Below are 21,150 nucleotides of genomic sequence, written 5' to 3' on the forward strand. Positions count from 1 at the left end.
GTATAGAGGCTAGTAAAAGTATCTTTTCATTTACTCTTTAAACAAAATTTTTAACCTCTTTACTATGAGACTACACTCTTTAACCCTTTTACTATGGGTTGATGGATTCAACCCAGCCCATATCCTCCAAAGTATCTATAAAGCAGTTATACTGTAACTTTTTGAAATGTTCATGTATCCTCACATAATTTTGCAGATTATCAATAAACAATACAAAGATTTCCTACACAAAATATCATTTTTTTAAATTTACTTTTAAGATTTTTTAATTAATGGGGTGGCACTGTTGGTTGATCAGCATGTGCCCACCCTGTCTTTGTCACTCAACACACCCTTGGAGGCTGTAGCCATCCATGTTTCCTTGGGTCATACCATCACTGTTTGTTCTTCCTACCTGTCTCCTGCAGAAACATATGATCAATCAGACCTTATTGCTCTCGTTGAACAGTTGCTGTCTCTCTTTCTAATCCTAAGGAACTTTAATGGACATCATCCCCTCTGGGGAAGTGCTGTTATTGAAAGGAGGGGTTGCTCTGTCGAGTGTATGTTCTCTGATCACTTTTCAATACTGGTCCTTCCACTTATTTTCATGCATCTAGTCAGTCCTTTACCGCTATTGATCTCTCGGTTTGCTCCCCTTCATTATTTTCCAAGTTTTCATGGAGGGCTGACAATAATCAACAATGCAGTGATCATTTTCCTATACTTTTGAGAGAGACTGACCATGGTTGATGCCACCTAACCCACATGCCCTGGTAGAAGCTGGATCAGGCAGACTGGTCCACTTTCACTCTTCTTGCAGAACTTTATCCTGCCATTGTCAGTCAACCATCAATAGACGACTGTGTGGCAGCAGTAACTGACTGTATTATACAAGCAGCTGCTTAGTGTATTCCTAAAACCTCGACACGTTTTTCCACAATATCCTCATCCATGGTGGAATCCTGCCTGCCACATGGCATGGAAGGCTCAAAGATGGGTCTGGGATACTTTCCGTAGATATCCAACACTTTCAAACCGCATCGCTTTCCGACAGACCCTTGCACATGCTAGGTGGGTAAGACGTCAAAGCCACAAGGAATCTTGGATTAAGTTCACAACTGGCATATCTTCTACCACCAGTTCCAAAGTCATATGAGACATGGTTTGAAAGGTCAGTGGGCACTACACTTCTGTCCCTCTCTCAATCTTACTCTCTGATGGCCAAGAGGTAGCAGATGTTCGGAGCAGACACTCTAGGTGAAAGCTTTTGCCAGGTATCTAGCACTTTTGCTTGTTCCTCCACCTTCTTGGCCATCAAAACTCGAGCAGAGCATTCACCTCTTTCCTTTTGAACTGACTGTCTCTTTGACTATAATCATCCCTTTACACTGGTGGAACTGAAAATGGCCCTTCATTGGTCTGGCGGTACATCTGTTGGGCCTGATGATGTACACTATGACATGCTGTGCTATCTCTCTCCTGCTTTTCTTCATATTCTTCTTATTGTTTTTAACTGGATCTGGCAGGAGAATGTTTTTGTAATGCCTGGTGCCAGTCTATTATCTTACCTTTCTCTAAGCCTGGGAAAGATCCCAACACTCCTGCAAACTACCATCCAATTGCTTTGATGAGTTGTCTGTAAGACTTTTGAGAGGATGGTTCATGCTCCTCTTGTTTGGTTCCTCGAATCAAACAATCTCCTCTCGCTCACCCAGTGTGGGTTCCGATGACAGCACTCCACCATGGACCACCTAATTCGACTAGAAACGTCAATCAGAGAAGCCTTTCTCAAATGACAACATCTTGTATCAATATTCTTTGACATTGAAAAGGCTTATGACACAACATGGAGGTATGGAATTTTGGAAGACCTCCATATAGATGGGTTACATGGTCATTTACCCATGTTTATTAAAAATTTTTTAATGGACAGGAGATTCCAAATTTGTGTGGGTTCGACACTTTCCCATTCTTTTCTACAGGAACTTGGGGTCCCTCAGGGCTGTGTTTTGTGTGTCACATTTTTCAGTATAAAGATTAATGCTGTCACTGAACAACTCCCTCTCGCTTTTGCAAACGGGCTCTAACGTCGACGACTTTCACATCTGACGTCAGTTGTTGAACATGAGATATATTGAGTGGCAACTACAAACTGCTCTCAATCATGTACTGACGTGAACCACGGCGAACAGCTTTAAATTCTCTCTCTCTAAAACAATTTGCATGCACTTTTGTTGCCAACGGGGTGTTCACTGTGATCCTGAACTCCGTATTGGTGAAGTTTCGCTGCCAGTGGTCCCTGAGACCCAGTTCTTGGGGCTTATCTTTGACCGTAAGCTGACTTTTATACCACACTTAAAGCAGCTACGGGTCAAATGCACAAGAGCACTGAACATCCTCCATGTCCTCTCTACCACCAGTTGGGGAGCAGATTTGTGTTCTATGTTAAAGATATATCGTGCTCTTATTCCATCGAAACTCTACTGTGGATCATTGGTCTACGGCTCTGTCAGACCCTCGGCCTTAAAGATGCTGGACCCCATTGATCATCGAGGACTTCGACTCTGCACTAGGGCTTTCCACACCTCCCCAGTTCAAAGCTTATACATAGAACCTCATGAACATTCTCTACACCTGCGTCGTTTGCAACTCTCTTTACTATATTCTTCAAAACTTCATTCCTTACCAAAGCATCCCACCTGGAAATGTGTTTTCCTTCCTCGGTGGGCAGTACTTTTTCAGAACAGACGATCTGTCATTGCTCTGTTTGGCCTTCGCATCCGGGCGCAATTGGATGAATTGGGTCTGTCCTTGGATAACATTGCAGATTCCACAGGTTTGCCCATCTCACCATGGCTTATTACAGCCCCCAAATGTGACCTTTCTTTCAGTCACCTAAATAAGGCAGATACTCCAGATTGGAAGTACTGTCTTTTATTCAATGAATATCTTTCAAACAATCATTCAGTTCCCATTTATACAGATGGTTCCAAATCAGATAATTCATTGGGCTCTGCCACGGTTTGTTGCAGTTCAGTGGTTGCATGCAGAATCCCCTCTACAGTTTCTGTGTTCACTGCTGAACTGTACGCCATATCTCTTGCCCTTGATCATATTTAAGCTAATCAGTACTTCAATTGCACTATTTATAGTGACTCGCTTAGTTCTCTACTGGTCCTGGAATCGCTTCACATTGGCTCACACCCTAATCTCACTGATATGCAAAACTAACCTACCCATTTCTCTTTAACATCTACTTTTATCCAGTTTTTCTGGATATCAGAGCACATTGGTATTTGTGGGAACGAGCTAGCAGACACAGCAGCTAAATCTATCTGCTCCGGCACTATCACCATTATGCCTATTACGTACATGGACTATGGTTCTCTATTCAAGGCTTGGCTTCGTCCCAGCTGGCAGTCAATTTGGAGTGAGCAACGCAACAACAAGCTTTTCCAAATAATACCCTATATTGGGCTTTGGCCGTCTAGCTGTCATAAAGTTCGGAAGGAGGAAGTTGTTCTCACAAGGCTACGCATTGGTCGCAGTTTTTTAACTCATCATTTTCTTTTATCTGGAACTGATGCACCAGTGTGTAACACTCAAATCACTATAAGCCACATTTTACTTTCATACCATCGTTACAACTCTGAACGACGGCACTATTTTAAACATGTTCTGTCCCAAGGTTTGTCCGTAACATTGGACAGTGTTATTGGTGACGGTGACACTGTCCACCTTGATAAAGTTTTTAGTTTTTTACTGGCCATTAATCTTTTTAATCTCATTTAAGTGTTTGATATTTATTCATTACACATTTTTAATTGTGGTTCCCTTTTAAGAGTCTCAATCTCTCTAGTTCCGTTTGAAATTGGAAAGGCCAACTTCAGGTGAGTAACGCTGCTGTTTGAACTACCCATTAGTCATCCTGGCGAGTTATTATTACAACTTTGCTACATGTCTTTTAAATCTTTTATTACTTTACTTTTTGATAGTAGCCGTAATGACACATAACCTGGAACCATGACTGGAAAGGCCAACTTGAGGTGACTGACAGTGGTTCTTGTACTTACCTGTTAGTCTTCCTGGTGGGTTATGATCATTACCATTATTCTAGAGAAAGTTCTTTACAACTTCTCTTACTCTACTTTCTCTCTTAACATAGACTTTTTCTGTTTTTCAATGCTGTTCTGTTTTACCTTCATTTCCTTTTATGAATTTTATTACATTTAATTTATTTTAAGCTTTTTACTGGACGTTTGGCACAGATAGCCTAGCTGCTTTGTGTCATAAAACACTAAATCAACCAACTAACTTTAATTAATGATTTACTAGTGTATTTTTCTTTTGAGACATTGACTACCCAACATGAAATCTTCCTAATAACCTCCAGATAATTAACAGACATTTTTTTTAGAAAGAAAAAAGTAATATTTTGTTATTTTCACTCTAGTATTTCTGTATGGATTTGTTTAATTTGACCAGCCCTTGTACCCATCGTAAAAATTAAGAAATAAATATAAATTACACTTTTTCATTCTAGAGTGACTACAAATTATTACACAAAACTACAAATGTTTAATTATATAGCTTTAATCTCATAACATTATGCATCTATATATATTATTTTTATTTTATTGACCTTTTATCCATGCCTGACCAACATTAAAGAAGTTGCAATGACACAATGCACTTGCACTTATGTTGCCATGTCCAGTAGTATAAAACTGGCCTTTACAAATTGACCTGTCTTGATTTTTTTCTTGTGAACTAGTATTTTGTAAAAGACAGTCCTATTTTGGTTAAAATACAACACATGTGTGAGTATATTATTGGTATTTACAAATAAATTCCTAAGTTTTAATTTTTTTAATGTAGAACATTAAATAAAGATGTATAGAAAACAATGGATTCTTCTACCCATGAACTTTGTTCTTGTTTGCAGCTTGCTGTAATTTTCTCAACCTTATCATATTTTGCATGAGGAAGATGTAAAACAAAATAATTTCTTCAGGTTTTATACATACATTTGAAATAACCAAAAATCATAAATTAGTAGATGAGTATCACAGAAACCCACTATAATTTATCAAGGTTCGTAACTAAGCTGTAGTTTGGTCTAAAAAATATGATATTTCAAGATCTTTTAAATTCCCTACCTTTCAGCTTCAATTCTACCATGAAAAGCATGGTTTTTCCATGTAAACATTTCACAGAGACTTAGAAAAACCACATGGGGAACATTTTGAGCTTTCAGTTAGTTATACACACATATCAGTAAGCGAAGTAGGTGTACATAAGTATTTCCAAAAATGGAGGAGATGGATGAGCCATCATCTTGGTTAAATTAATAAATATAATGTCTCAGAAAATAGGAATTTCTTGTTTTCTGTTCTAGCTTGTCAGTATTGGTAATTTGACTTTCTAATTTGTAAAAAAATATATACTCTGTACTGACATCACAAACATCTCATTTGGACCAAAGCTACATCCGACATACCATGTGATCCATAAAAAATTGATATCAAGATTGTTTTTAAAATTTACTTTAAGATTAAGAAATTAACTAACACATAATGATAAAATTTGATTTATAATCTACAGTCTGATACCAATGTTATTGATATACATTTATAAAATAGTAGTTCCATAAAATTGTGAGTGTAAATCTACAAATGTGATGACACATCCCTTGATGGTAGGAAGACCCATTGATATAAGATTGCATTGCAGCATAATTCAGTTTTATATTATATAACTCTTAATTTCTTTATTTCAAAATAAATATTTAAATAAAAAGTCAAACTTCAGTTTAGTTGTCACTTGGTACACAAACAATCACAATTCTTAAGAGTTTTTTCTTGTACCTAAATAATAGTTTTATGCACAATGTACATATATATCTAAACTGTATATACTAATATTTTTTATTCAGATTCCATAAGCAAAGTAGAGGCCAGAGAAAAATAAATTTGTTAATCTCCTTTGACAATAATCACACCCACCTTTACATTTGAACATTTTATTTCAAGCAACATATACATATTTGATTGATGTTTTTATAACTAAGAGAAAGAGATCATTCTGAAGTATATTTCACTAGTTTTTATTTTAAAACTGATGTGCAGTGTTAGTTACATCATACAATCAAAGAGTTTGTTGATTTTGTCCACTTTAACACTTAGCATTATATTTTCCCTAGAGACATGTTAATTGAAGAGATAGTTTAATTGTATATAGGTTTTACTTTAATGTTGTATTAATTATGCATTATTTTTGTTTTAGAATTCATATTCAAAAAGTTTAATATTTTTTAAACATAACCTAAACTTTGCTTTTGCTCTTGAGGGCTAACTTACTACTCATGAGCAAACACATTTTGCTAAAGGCTTGTGTGTCTTTGCCAAAGATATTTTAATATGTCCCAAGAGCACCCATTGGCATATGTCAAGAAAAAGTAATAAACTGTAAGGGAAAGAAAAATAAAACATGAAAAATAAGCTATAGGTGAAAAATATGAAGACCTGAATTTATGACCATAACTAAAAGAAGATATTTTAAGATTATTTGACAAAGAACTATTTTTATTTCTTAATTTTAAATATTTCATTGCACTGTATATTGATGATAATAGCTACAGTTAGTGATAAGATAGAGGAGAGGAAGATATAAAATATATACATTTAAAATTTGAAAACTAAGGTTAAATAAGGTATTTTTATACTTAACATGGAAATCACCTTGAACTTTTCAGAGTGTGTGCAAATAAGTACAATAAAAAACGAATTTTTTAGAAGAAGTAACAAAAAATTAAAAGTAAATATTTTATTTTTCTGAAATTACATGCTTTTGGAAAAGGTTTTCTCAAGTTTCAAAAAATTCCATCCTCTAGTTTTATTTTTCAAATGAAATTTAAGGGAGCTGTGTAATCTGTTTACAATGTAAGAAAATTACATTGAAAGGGTTAATGTTTACTGTAGTTACTTCCTTCTATAAGAAGTATTACTCTGATGAACTAACCTCACTTCTAAACAAAAGCTCTAAATTGATGAGAAACTTCAACCTCCCCATTCAACTCGCATTTATTTCTAATTTTTTAATTAAAACCTGTTTTAGTATAAGTACTAACAACTGATACTCTTTTAGTCAAGGATCATATACAAGTAAAGAGAGTATGAGGTCAAAACTAAATTCCATTCAAAACTAGAATCTAGGGGCTTGTACAATATTAAGTAGAACTTGTCTTTATCTCTTACCTTGTCACTTAGTATTTTAACCACATAAAGAGACTGCAGGTCATAACATACCAATGAACAACTTCAAAATTGTCATCAATTGATCTACAGACTTTGAACATCACAATAGACATCCTTTCTACTCAAAGTTTTTTATTATTATTAAGACAAAACAACCAACTATCATTATTTTGTGTATCCTAAAGTATGACTAATGTATTAGTTTGTTTTTCCAGCTTTTGTTGTGCTATATGTAAATGTATGTGTCTTACTCTTCATTTCAGAATAATATTAATGTTTGGATTGTATACTCTAACTTAATCAATGGTTTCTGCATTTTTATTCTACTGTTCATTTCTTCTAATTGTTTTCTTTGAGCTTTGTGATCTCAAATGTTATTCAGATTTTGATTCATTTATAGTCATTTATATTAGTTCAATTGTCTACAGACTTTTTGATGATAGAGTAAGTGTATTTCTAAACATTCACCTCACATAAATAAAATGTTTTGCATTCTAAACAATGTTCTAATCTTCATTAGATGAATTTTTAAACAATTTATCATAATAGTATAATATTAATCTTTCTTAAATTTCAGAATCTCTCTTGATAATGTTCAGTTTTCCAAGAGTTCTAATAGTACCTCTTGGAAATATTCTTTTTACACCTGTGAGGTCAGAATTATTTTCAATATTGTCACATGAATTACCTATTTTACTTTGACATTGAGATTACATCTAAATGTTGGCAGTCTTTTTAATGTTCATCATTTATCTTTATCCATGTAAGCAGTTCTTGTGAGTATTCTGGTACTTGATGAAGATATATTGATTCATCCGAATTCCTTAGCACACATGTATGAAAAAAAAAACACAACACAAAGCCATCTTACTGAAAATGATTCTGATAATAATTGAAAAACTGTTCACATTTTGGTGAAGAAATTCATGGTGGTAGCTCAGTAGTCAGTGAAACATTGTGATTCCAAAAAGGAATAAATGGTATTAGATACAGTTAAAAATTCTAAAACTGTTAACATAATTCAAGGTATATTAACAATTTCTTCAAATTAAAATATTAGACTGGAAAACAGTACATGATTTTGCTTATAAATACAGTGAAGATATAAGTTATCCTAAAGTATGCTGATATAGAAATTTTAGGTAACGTAAGAGCATTAATTTTTGATTATGTGTGTATTACTTCTGTTACTTTTAAGGAACAGGACCTCTTGGAGAGACTAAAGAAACTTGTAGATTTAAGCCTACGATCTACTTTCCTGCCAACTCGTATTGCTACTCTACATGGGATACTGTACTTGCTAGAGTATGGCTCTGGTGATGATTCCTTCTTAATCCTTCCATCTGCTATGGACTATGTGATCAAACATTTGGACAATAATAATCTGTATGTTTGTAATATTTGTGCTTAGTTTCAACACTTTCTAGATTCAATTATGTGAGTTTTGTTGTTGTTGTATGTTTTTTTTTGTTTTTTTAATTAAAATATCCACGTATGGTGAATTTTGCTTTCTATTCTTGTAATTTTCAGGATTTTGCTGTCATGTTTAGGTTAATTTCTGTTTGGGATGTGAGTGATTTGTGATGTATAATAGTTTCATTTAAATCTTTTTTTTTTTTTAGATGTTATTAATTTTATGTGCTTTTAGTTGAGATATACAAATTATTTAATTTACTAGTAATAAATTCACTGCCAAATTCTAACTGTTACAAACCATATCTGCAGCAGTATAAACAGTGAATCCACCCCAGAACTTGTACAATAATAGCAGTGATATAACTAGTGTATCCACCTCTGCATTTAAATAGTACAAGCTGAAATACCTTTTTCTTTGTCATTAATTGGTCAATTAAGACAGTGTAAGTTTAACAGCAATCATATATTTCAAAGTAATTACTTGAACATGAACTGTATCTCAAAAGTTTAAAATTATAATAAAGCTTCTTAATGAACAACATTTACAATTTGCTTTCCATCTATCAAAAAATAAATATTTTGAGGTGTTCTCACTCTTGAACACCATACATCTCTTTAACCATGAGAAAAGCATGGTTGTTTGAGAAAGAATCCAGCAATTTTCATACTTTGACCTTGATTCCCTTTAGAATATTTACATCATCTGAAACATCAACTTGCCGAGATTGATTCAGTAGGCTGGGAATAATTAACAAACAAGCATTACCAAATAGAAATGGGTTAAGCTCAACTTTGACCCTCTTAGGACATACCGCATAGTTTATGGTGTTTATATACAAATTTTGGTTGAGATTGGCAGTGATATAACTTGTGGATTTACCTCTGCAATTATATACCTAGTGGATTACCATCTATACTTGTATGATATTAACAGTGATATTAACTAGTGAATTCACCTTGCACTTATATTATAATTATAGTGATAAACTAATGAATCCATTCCTTCATAAGGTAAAGCTGCAGTATACAGGCTCTAGAACACATTTCAAATCACACCTTGTACATAAAGATCCATTTCAAAAGATAATCATATTCAAATTCTTTGGAAAAACTTTTGCAAATGATGTATTTAACATTTTTTTCCTTAGAAGTATGTTTCTGTTTTAAAATGATTTTATAAATATAAAGTTTCCTGCCTTTATTTCATATCTTGTTTTTCAGTCATGTTGTTGAATTTGTGTGGAAACCAGTATAAAGAGTTTACATTTCTGTCAACATTTGTTTTTAGTCCTAGTAGTAACAATGAAGAGCATGTGTTAGTCATGTGGGCTGTTGCATTCTACATTTTGGAGAATTTCATGGAGGAAAACACGGAAAATAACTTCCGCAAGAAGGTTTTTCAGGTACTGATATAAATATTTTTTATGTATTTTGTATGTACTATTTTAAAATATTTTTTATGTATTTTACATGTAATATTTTAAAATATTTTTATGTATTTTACATGTACTATTTTAAAATATTTTTATGTATTTTACATGTACTATTTTAAAATATTTTTATGTATTTTACATGTACTATTTTAAAATATTTTTATTCCATTTTTCAATAATATATTTATATTATTTATCTTTCATAGTATTTCTAATGTCCTAAAAGTTTAAATGGTTTTCTACATAATAAACATTATAGGGAATATTATCTACAGATTTAAATTACATCATAAAATTTATTACAATATTTAATTAATTTTGTAAGTTTGAAACTAGTAACAAAAATGATCAAGATCACCTTGGAGAATATTTTCCTAATGAATATTTTCAGTGTTTTTCATTTTTACAAGTGTGACCAGTTCATTTCTTTACAGCTTTGTATCAATATTTGTGGGAAACCTGAAAGTGATTCCCTTCCAGGAGTTTACTTTATGGTTCTTCATGGTCTAGATCGCATTCTTGTTGCAGATTCACTTTCTGTTAAGGAAGTTGAAATGCTGGCTAAAGTGGTGGTTGGCAGGTAAATATTTTGTTCTTTGATTATTTAGTACAAATGTATCTAGTGTACTTTCTTTTCTAAACTGTGCTTATATTTTTTACACGTATATTTTCAGTTTCTACACTGTCTAAATTGTGCTTATATCTTTCTCTATGTGTAATTTTAGTTTCTGCACAATAAACTGTGTTTGCCTGCCTGTATATGTATAGTTTTAGTTTCTATTGTACATTGTGTTGATTTTTGAATATACGTATAATTTTATTTTCTACTTTGTAAATTGTGTTTGTATTTACACACATACATATATATATATAAAACTTCAGAAACATTAACCACCTCTCCACAGAACAAGTAGCTTATAACTTGCACCACTGCTGAAATATTTTTGTGCATAAACTTTCAACCCAACACATAATCATCTGTATTGTACCAGTCAATGGTACAATCTGCATTAGACAATACCTCTCCACCTTTAAGAGGGTGACACATTCTTCATGCACATTACTGTCCTTAAGCACTTTGTGTATACCAAAAGCTTATTGTTTCTAAAACAAAGATTACTCTGTTTAACTTGCATTCAATTCAGGATGCACCTTGTATATCTACAAGTTTTGTTTAGTGCAGAACATCATTTCATTGGTCTTACTTCTGAAGGTTCTGAAATCACTGATGGTAATTCTAATGTCAAAGCCTTTTAAGCAGTGACAAAGAATGGTCAAATGATTATATAGTGTATTTTAAACATAATTTTTATTTCTTAAGCTTAAATAATGAATTCAGAATCGACATAACTATGGATGCACATTGGACATGTAAATTGGTAGGTGACATAAAAGCAATGTGTTTTAGAGGTCCTGTCTTTAGATTTAAAATAATTACATATATGAAATATTATTTGGTTGTTTGTTTGAAGGCAATTATAAACTTTTGTTGTTATAAATTGCTTTAATCTGTTTTCTTCAATTCTGTTTCATGTTTGTATTAAAAGATAGGATACAAAAACTATTTATTTAGTTTCAACACACTTACTAGTGTTAGAAACATACAAAGCTTCAAAATAATTTATAATAACACTAAGTTATTGTACAGGGAAACTATTTACTTAAAAACTTTACATTTTAAACTTTTTTCATGGAATCGAGGAAACTAACTAACTTTATTATAATTTCAGTGGATTAAATTGTAAATTCTTATATTCAAAATGTAAAAACTGTCAAAATGAAAATATTGTCCAATAAATGTTAGTTTACACAAAGCAGGTTCTGAATTGAATATAAACCAAAAGCTTATTCTTTTTCTCATCATTGGAGTATTCAGTCAAAACCTTTTTAAAGACTGACAAAGTATGTGCACTTATTATCTTCAATGTTTAGTTATTTTAATAATTACTTTTTGTACCTGAGTGTTTTTTATTTCTAGGGATAAAGATAGTCTTTTAATTGATTTGAATTTTTGTCTTTTGTTATATTACTTTGATTTCTTCTCTTAATCAAACTACATGATTTGGGGACAGTTGTTCCAGAACCTATAATTTGGTTTTTGACAGTAGTCCCCAATCATCACTAACCTAGTGTTTGGGTTTCAGCAGCATATAATAATTAATCTCAGTTTTCTGAGCACAGACGTATCAGATCTACTGAAAAAACAACAACATATAAATAATGATACTCATACTTTCCATTTTCTTAGATCTTATTGAATATGATTTGTTATGGCCATTTTTCTTACACTTCCCAAAGCCTAGACTTACCTTTATAGAAGTTGTCTTATTTTCCTTAAATGGCAACTGGAGTTACTGTGATGATGTGTAATTTTACTGCCATTGTATATCATGGTTGGTTTTATTCTACATCATTCATCTCAGGACTCATGGCTCTCTATTTCTCTAACTTATATTGAGCTTGTTTTGTCTTTGGATGCTTTTGACTATCTATTCCCACAACCCATTTTTGCTTCCTGTTCTTTTATCTTTGATGAGGATCAGGTAACACTCACATTTGTCTTTGACTGCTTTGATTACTCAGATATATGGTTGTTCTTTTACTCCAGTTATTTCTGCTGGTTCTTAGATGAGCTTCATGGATGCATCTCAGCATTGAGCATTTTTTCTCCTCTTCCTCCCTTGCCCATTTTTTATAATTTTGCAAATTTTTTTTCTGCCTTTGCTTCATGTTGACTCAAACTTAAACTCTATCTCTGTAGCCTGTGGTTGTAGCTTCTCTCTCTTTTTTTTTCTTTTTTAGTGCTCTTATTATTTTAACCACTTCTTCCAGCTTGGTGATTTTCATCTTCTTCTTCTAATCTGAATTTCTTTTGCTGTCACTATTCATCTTTGTCTTTTGCTTGCTGATCTTGATAGCTTGCTGTCTTCATTGCCATTTCCTTCTGAACTCTGCATCACAACACTGACAGTTTTAATGAGGAAGTTTGTACTAATTTGGTATTTTGGCTGTTGACCAGTTAACTTACTTTTTTGTTTATGGGTTTTCTTCATTATTTTCTGGAGTTAGCCTCTCTAAGCTTTATCCCCCAGAAGCCCATTTGGCACCCTTCCTGCATGTGAAAGTGTTTTGAGGAGATTCTCATTTTGTAGCTCCTTCCTGGTTCTCCCCCTTTTGAAAGGCCAACTATCAGAGGGCTTGGTGTTAATTTAGTTTTGGAAACACTCCTCAGATCTGTTCCAAATGTAGAAAATCATTGGGTCATCTAGCTTTTCTTTCAGAGTTCACATCTGTCTGTTTTCAGCAACATTTTGTGAACATTTATGTTAAAAATGCAGTAATTAGGTATTTACATTTAAATTGACTGGTTAAGCCCCTAAGTGAGTATTAATTATGATTCAGTACTTAATGCATGTGGGAGTCTGTTTTCTCATTCTGTTTGATAGATGAGCTAAACCTTCTTTACATTTACTAGATATGAAGTTTCAGATTTTAAGGCTCTTATATCCATGTCTCTTCTTCCTCTGGACCTGTAGAATATTATAAAGAGTTTAGATTTTAATTTTCTAAACTTTTTCCTTTCTTATTTTTGCTTTTCTTCATTTTTTGTTTAGGTATTTATTAGTGTACATGTATTATGAATCACGAACTGTCCAAATGAACTTCTCACTATGTTGCACAAACCTTGTTCATTTGTTATTCCAAAATAGGCCTAGACCAAGTTTCACTTTAAAGGTTAAGCCTCACCATGTGAAAATACAATCTATAATTCTTCATAAGGACTTGCAGACCACTACAAAGAAACTTCAATAAATGTTTTTGACTTTCTTTTCCCTTTTTTTAATATCAAGCAATTTAAGTTAAGAACTGTTACTCACTCACAACATTTAAATTAATAAAAGTGTAACTATAGTAATGGTACTAACACTTCTTAGTCTCCTGATGGGACACCACTTAGCTTATGAACTTAGAGCACTAAAATTCAAATTGGAGACAGGAGATAGCCCAGTGTGGCTTTGCTCTTAACCAACCAACCAACAGCTTCTAAACTTAGTTAAGTAATAGTATATTAAAAATCGTATTCTCATTATATTCCAAAATGAAGTGAAAATTTTATAAGAAATTAATTATAATATTAATCTGAGATTCAAAAATACAAGAAATTCTAAGGTATTTTAATTCACATCTTTTATTAACAGTCTACAGTACTCCTGTACTGATTTTTTCTATTTATTATTTAACCAAATGATGTTAGTCATTGTGTAATGTTCTTATGTGCTATGCTTCAAGTAAATTTCATAATGTAAAGATGTTTTTAGTTACAGTACAGTTTTTTATGTATTTTATAAAAATGTATTTATCATTGATGCCTTATTATTATTTTTTTAATTATTGTATAATGATCTTATAAAGGTATTTGTATTAAAATAAATCATGAGACACATTACTAGTTAAACAAAATAATTTTACATTTTTCAGATTAAAGTTGTTTTTATGTTTGATGAAATTCTGGTTAGAAAAAGAAATCTTAATTTAAAATGATATGTTAGGTTTCTCCTTGAAATATGTTTTCTAGGAAGAGCTACAGTATAAAAGCAAGTTAATTTTGAAGTTCATTGGTTTAAAATAAATCTGTAAAAATTATTGTTGGCTAATAACTCAATATCTGGTACACTTGGAACAAAGGTTTCAACAGGAATACAAAATAGGCTTGATTCTGTCAAGTAGCTTTTGTTGAAAAACTTTGTTTTGGTTTGATTACTGCAATAGAAACTTGATATTTTATGACTTACCTTGTATTATATACTTGTTTTCAGGATAAGACAAGGCAGTCCTGTTGAAAGTATAGTTTCACTAGGACTTTTGTTGTCTACAATGTATGTAGGTAGGAGTCGCCCATTATAAAACTAATAATTTAGTCTATAACATAATCACGTGACCCTGAAATGTGTGTAGCTGTTATTATTTTTTATGCTTAAAAATGTTTAGTCTGCTCATTAAAACTGCTTGTTGTATTTTGAAGTCACAAAATGATATTCTTAAATTATAACATTTAGAAAGTGTTAAAAAATTAAACTCTTTTGCAACTAGAGTGTGCATATAAAAAAAAATGGAATTTCTGTTATTTTCCCAAAATCCACCAGAAAGTTTAATGTGTCAAAGGTACTAGTTCCAAGCTTCAGTTGTTAACAGGTGTTTTATATAAAGACTTATCAAGAGTTCTGTGTGAAAGTAAAGTACAAACTACTAGAGATGTAGGAACTGTATCCCTAGGTTTATTACTACAACCTTCAATCATCCAATGTTCTACAAGTAAAATACTAATTCAGATTTTGTCCTTTTGAATGACATTGTCAGAGAAATTAAAAGTTCAGTTTGTAGGAGAAGACTTACAAGTTGCAAAGGAAACTTTCAACTCATATTTTTCTTTTTTGAGAGTGACTAGAACATTCTGGTTATTTCAGACTTCCATTAGTAGAATGATTCAAACAGACAAGTGGGGTGGCAAATTGAAATGTTTTCAAGTTTTCTACAATTATTTAATAACAGTAAATATCTAATGGTTTGTTTGTAAAGTTTTGAAAAGTTTAGAATTATAGCATGTCAATTATAGAGCTCAAATTTAGTCATTTTACCTAATTGACCTGGAAAAATTTATATTGCATTTGTTAATTGATAAGAGTAAATTATTCTTTGATATATAGTTTTGGCAGAGTATTTGTGATGAGTAAACTGGAACAAATGGCAATGCGTATTGTAAAAAAACAAGTGTGGGGGATGGTGTTTCAAAAGGCTTCTGTCTTTCATCTTCAAGACCTAAAGACTGAATACTTTTGAAACATTTGTCCTCCATACTCAGTTGCCATTTTTTTCCAGTTTACTTATAATAAATGATTCACTGTCAGTTTTGTAAAAAAAAATATAAATACATTACATGAAGGATGAACAAATAACTTTTTTTTTTTGCAGAACACTGTCCCATGTTGTGAGATGACAGAAGTATAATATATAAAGTATAACATATATTTGTTGTATGTTAGTAAATGATCTTCCACACATATTGTTGAATTTTTGTCTGAACAAATTATTCACATTACAACTGAATAGTCATACACCACCACATGACAAGCCAATCACAGGGAGAATAAACAAACAAGTAGTAGATCTCATATTATTAATTAATTCTCTCAACACAAGCTCGGTCAATTTGACCAACCATGTGACCTTTTTGTACTCGCGTAAAGTCTGTAGATTTGATGCTACTAACTTTTAGTACACTTTGTATATCTTCAGCAAATTTGACAGTCTATCAGTAAACATAACAATATTTTTAATGAAGTATTTTTAACAAATTAAAAAGAAGATTTGTCTATAAATATATCGAATATTTGTTTTGAGTAGTGGATGTGCAAATTTATTTTCATGCTAAGATTAAAAACACTTTTCCTCATCTTAAAACTCCCAATATTTTTTTTGTGTAAAACTTGCTAAATATATTTCAGATATTTATTTTCAGTAAAACTTGATATTTTCTGTACCTTAACTGTACAAGCTTGTTCAGTTTGACTGACCTCATAACTACCACAAATATATATTCAAATTGCCCCTTTTTTCTTTCTAGAATTACTTCAAATGTAATTTGAAACTACATTGATTTATTCTAATTAGCTTTGAATTCATAACAGTATACATTTATCTATAATTAAATTCTATTGTTTTATTGCCCTTTTAACTATGTCTAACTACTGTATATGTAAAAACGGCTCCTTTGGGTTGAGAAAACTTTTTACGTAGAGGAGTGAACAAGGTTTCGACCTCCTTTTGTCATCGTCAGGTTCAGGAATAAGCAATTCACATTACGTTATCTAATTTCATTATCCACAAGTTGCTCCCATGCATGACTCATGAAATATTTTTTTATTATTTTACCTAATCTAGCCTTAAGTAACCTAAAGAGATCCACATTTTTATATTTTAGTTACATTTATAGTAATAAATAAAGAATAAATATGAAAAACAAGTATTTACCCAAGTACTTTTTTTTTAACTGCCAGCTGTTGATGACAACTCTAATTTTTATACTGATGATATAGTAGTAAATTAAGTAATTTTTATTTAATTAAATAATTCATCAAAGAACATAGTATAATAACTTGCATAAAACAGACAGTTTCTTCTAAATATCAGAATTTGTTTGGCTTTCTAACTATGCAACAAGAGATGTTACAAAGTCATCCAAGCTAGCAGGTGGCTTTCCCATGGGAACAAAATTTGTATTACAAGTGAAATTGATAATTATATGTTCAGAACATAAAGTAACAGAATACATCATTTGATAGATGAAGACCTTGGCTTTCTATTAGTTAATTAAACTTAAGAGGGGACTGTCAATGAATTATGAAACAGAGGGTTGAGAAGGGTGGGTGTGGAAGTAGGAATTTTGCATGCTTTTTGTTTGACTTGCATAAATTCCAACTAATCAAATGTAATCATATAGCTTAAGTAGTAGAAATAAAATTGCCTAGATTGCTCACAAAAATGAGAAAAAATTCAGATTCTGTAACCAAAATGTTTTACCACTCTGCTTTGAAAGTTACATTCTTTTCGGTTTTGATCAGTTTGCTGTGTTGCCTTCCTTTTCAACAGAATATAGAGGGTTGTTCAAATCTGTAGTAACGGTTTTAATCTTCATTTGCCTTGGCCATGCTATGGTATGTTACTTCAGTTTGAACAATCCTGACACTTTAATGACTTATTTGAAGTGTTTCATGATGATGAGAAACCCACTTGAAGTAAAAATGTATTCTCAAGATAGCTGGTATGGGTATTAAAACATTAATCAAAATAAAGTAAAGAACAACATCTTGACCTTCTTAAATTATCTTCAGATTAACAAAGAGAGTTCGAACATGACCTAAGAAGGTTGAAACATTGTTCTGTACTTTATTTTAATTAAAGTTCTGATACCCATACCAGCTGTCTTGAGAATATATTTGAAGTGTTATTGGTCATGCAATAAATCTATTCCACAGTGTATTCAAAACTTGATTAATATATATTAGTTTGGTTTAAAAAAAAAGAGCAAAGGTTAATTAATTTTCATCTATAGTAAACAGTTTATAATTTTATATTTGACCTCATTTGTTTAGGAGAAGCCAGAGAAATGTGGAATCCTAGACTTAAAAGTACAATAGAAGAAATAGTGTCAAAAGACTCTAGTGATGTTGCAATCCAGACAGATCCAGAACAGTTGATTGTCGCCATGGAAAGAGTTACAGTTGTTTTTGATAGGTCAGGCAAATTGTCACACTTTTACTGACTTTTATCATTTTGTAAAAGTAAAATTTAAATTTTTAAAATGCATATTAATTTTCTAATGAGTAAAACTTCATAAAATGAAATTTAAAAAGACAGTCTGAGAACTGCATGTAGACAACATTTTATGCAAAATGTCACTACAACTTATTATAACAAAAAATAAAAAAGCACCACAATAGTCCAGAAAGCTTCATCCATATTATTACAAACATGAGTTATGAAAGTACTTTGAAAGGTTTTTCTCATTCAAAAATATGGAAAATTAAACCAGGCTATCACTTGATTTGAACCCTTTGTATTGAGTTTTTAAGTCCCTATACATCTTTAATGAAGACATATTTTAAATATATCTTTTGAGTACTGAGCACATTTTTAATTTGTAAATAATGTCCAGTGTCCTCCTTTCAGCCCTGTTCAACCTAAAATTGATTTTAGTTATGGTTGTTTCAACAGTAATATTTGTTATATTTATGTCACATAGGATAAGGCGAGGCTATCCATTTGAAGCAGAAGTTATATGCAGGGTTCTTCCTTATTGCCTGATGGAGTTTTTCCCAGCTCAAGATGTACTTAACAAAGTTATAGGAGAGTTTTTGTCTAGTCAACAACCTCATCCACAGTTGTTAGCAGGAATGGTATTTAATGTAAGCTTCTTTAAACATATGTTAGTCTGTTCTTTTATCTATAGTTTAAAATAATTTAACTAAATATGCAGAAAAGTGAAATTATATGAAGTTGCTATTGTGTGGCCACTTTACTATTACTCCTCCATGTCTAATATTTGATAGACCATAATTCATTATGATGGCATCATTAATGTGATATAATAAACTTTGCAAGGTACCAGAAAATGGATTTTGCAGTTGTAGTATGTTGGCAAAATATTATAGTGGAACATGTTATCTTCATCCCAAAGAAACTCAATTAATTTGAAATCCAGTTATTTTGCTGGCCACAAAAACTGAAGGCAGTGTATTTACCAAGATTGTAATTAAACGATTCATATGTGGACATTATTGGTCGTAATGGACAATCTGGTTTATGAGGTTTGGGGATGCCGTATATTTGCGGTGTGCGTGAGTCGGTTTTACGTAGGTAGGAATAAAGTGTTTGGGAAATTCTGTTGGCTTTTTTCATTTGTAGTAGCAATTTGTTCAGTTGCGTCTCGTGTGTCTTTGTTGGATTTGTGTGTATTGGTTTAAAATATACGGCATCCCCAAACCTCATAAACCAGATTGTCTATTACGACCAATAATGTCCACATATGAATCGTTTAATTACAATCTTGGTAAATACATAGCATGGGCATTCTCCAAATATGTAACGTCAGCCAGCTCATTCATCAAAGACTTTTAATTTCAAGTCTAATCTAAATCAACTGAAGGCAGTGTTGTGCTTTTTACATAAATTTTCAACAGTACAAATTGAATGAATTTATGAATCTTGACCATAAGGTCAGATATTCAGCATTGTGAGGTATGCATAGTAGGTAAGAAAGCTTGTAGTGTTAGAACAATAAAGGCAAAGTTAGGATCAAGTATGTTATCTGGTTTTATCCATATTTTTACCATAGTGTCACTAGAGAAAAGGGAGAAGTATGTTTCAGAAGAACATATCTGCTTTCTGTCATTCATTGTTCACTATTTTACCATTTTTACTCTATACATTACTGAAGCCATGAGTTTTCTCCGAATCTTTTGAAAGTAGTTTTGAGCTGGTTGTTGGGTTTTGTATGAAGTTTTTAATATCTTTCAGACAGTACAGGCAAATTCTAACTACTATTGAAGAAATAATTCAGTTGGAACACATCAGCATGTCTGTTTTACTTTATAAACCTGTCCAATTTTATTTGCCAATAGTCAGTCATTAACAATTGGCAACTACAGTTTTTCCAAGAAGAAATATTCTGTCTCATTTGGCATAGTTAATAAATTAATAATACATTTCTTTGGACAAGTGGTCAAAGTAGTGATTTTGGTAATAATTTTCCTGATAGATGGTCACCTACTACAATTCTCTTTTTTGAAAAGTGTATAGATCCCACTATCTTACATATTTATCTTTCTCAATCATCACAGGCTCAACCTATAGTGCATATTAATTAATTGAGTGTTCTGTAAATGTGTGAATGAACTCCTATTAAAGTGGTCAGTCATTGCATCTGTATACTGTATCCTTAAATGATTTTATATATGTGTATTTTATTGATATTGAGTATTAAATTATCATTAGTATATCATATTTAGACTTAATTTGTATGCCTAAAATAGGTAATTCTATTTTTTGTTTGCAATTTTTATTTATGATTAATTTCTGTTGTGTCAGTATGTAACCAATAATAACTAACTTCCAATCAGTGTAAGCTACGTACTTAAAGCAAAACTAAAAACCATCAACCTGACTATCAGCATAGCTCATTAAGTATGCTTTTCTAATGTGTATATGTATAAAGATTAGAGTCCATTGTTTCATCAGTTGGTCATCCTCATTACTAATGGTATATTTGATCATAAACACAATAATATGTCACAAGGTTCAACCAGTTTAGGAGATTTAGGTTAGTTCTAAGTATAATTTCTAAGCTAACAATGTAAAATAGTCTTTATAACCTACTATTTAATGATGAAAAGTCATCTTTCTACCATAATATATATATATATATATAAAATGTGATGCACAAGTTTCGGCATATAATTCAATTTGAAGGTACATTGATAGAGAGCGTGATGAGTAATAAAATTGAA

General features: G+C 31.7%; 1 protein-coding gene across 9 annotated transcripts in view; it reads left to right on the forward strand.

Annotated features, from left to right (window-relative positions):
- htt (huntingtin) overlaps positions 1–21,150 on the forward strand; it is a 303,204-nt gene that overhangs the window by 263,125 nt on the left and 18,929 nt on the right. For 7 of the 9 annotated variants that reach the window (XM_076501072.1, XM_076501074.1, XM_076501075.1 and 4 more), the window contains 6 exons: positions 8,437–8,624; positions 9,943–10,057; positions 10,522–10,667; positions 14,905–14,972; positions 18,238–18,379; positions 18,888–19,050. In XM_076501072.1, coding sequence (XP_076357187.1) covers positions 8,437–8,624; positions 9,943–10,057; positions 10,522–10,667; positions 14,905–14,972; positions 18,238–18,379; positions 18,888–19,050 — 822 coding nt within the window. Of the gene's footprint in view, positions 1–3,977; positions 4,071–8,436; positions 8,676–9,942; positions 10,058–10,521; positions 10,668–14,904; positions 14,973–18,237; positions 18,380–18,887; positions 19,051–21,150 lie in introns of those variants that run through there. The other 2 variants (XR_013028209.1, XM_076501078.1) reach the window with 2 other exon arrangements.

The sequence above is a fragment of the Tachypleus tridentatus genome, chromosome 5 (assembly GCF_004210375.1).
Source record: "Tachypleus tridentatus isolate NWPU-2018 chromosome 5, ASM421037v1, whole genome shotgun sequence".
NCBI classification, from domain to species: domain Eukaryota; kingdom Metazoa; phylum Arthropoda; class Merostomata; order Xiphosura; family Limulidae; genus Tachypleus; species Tachypleus tridentatus.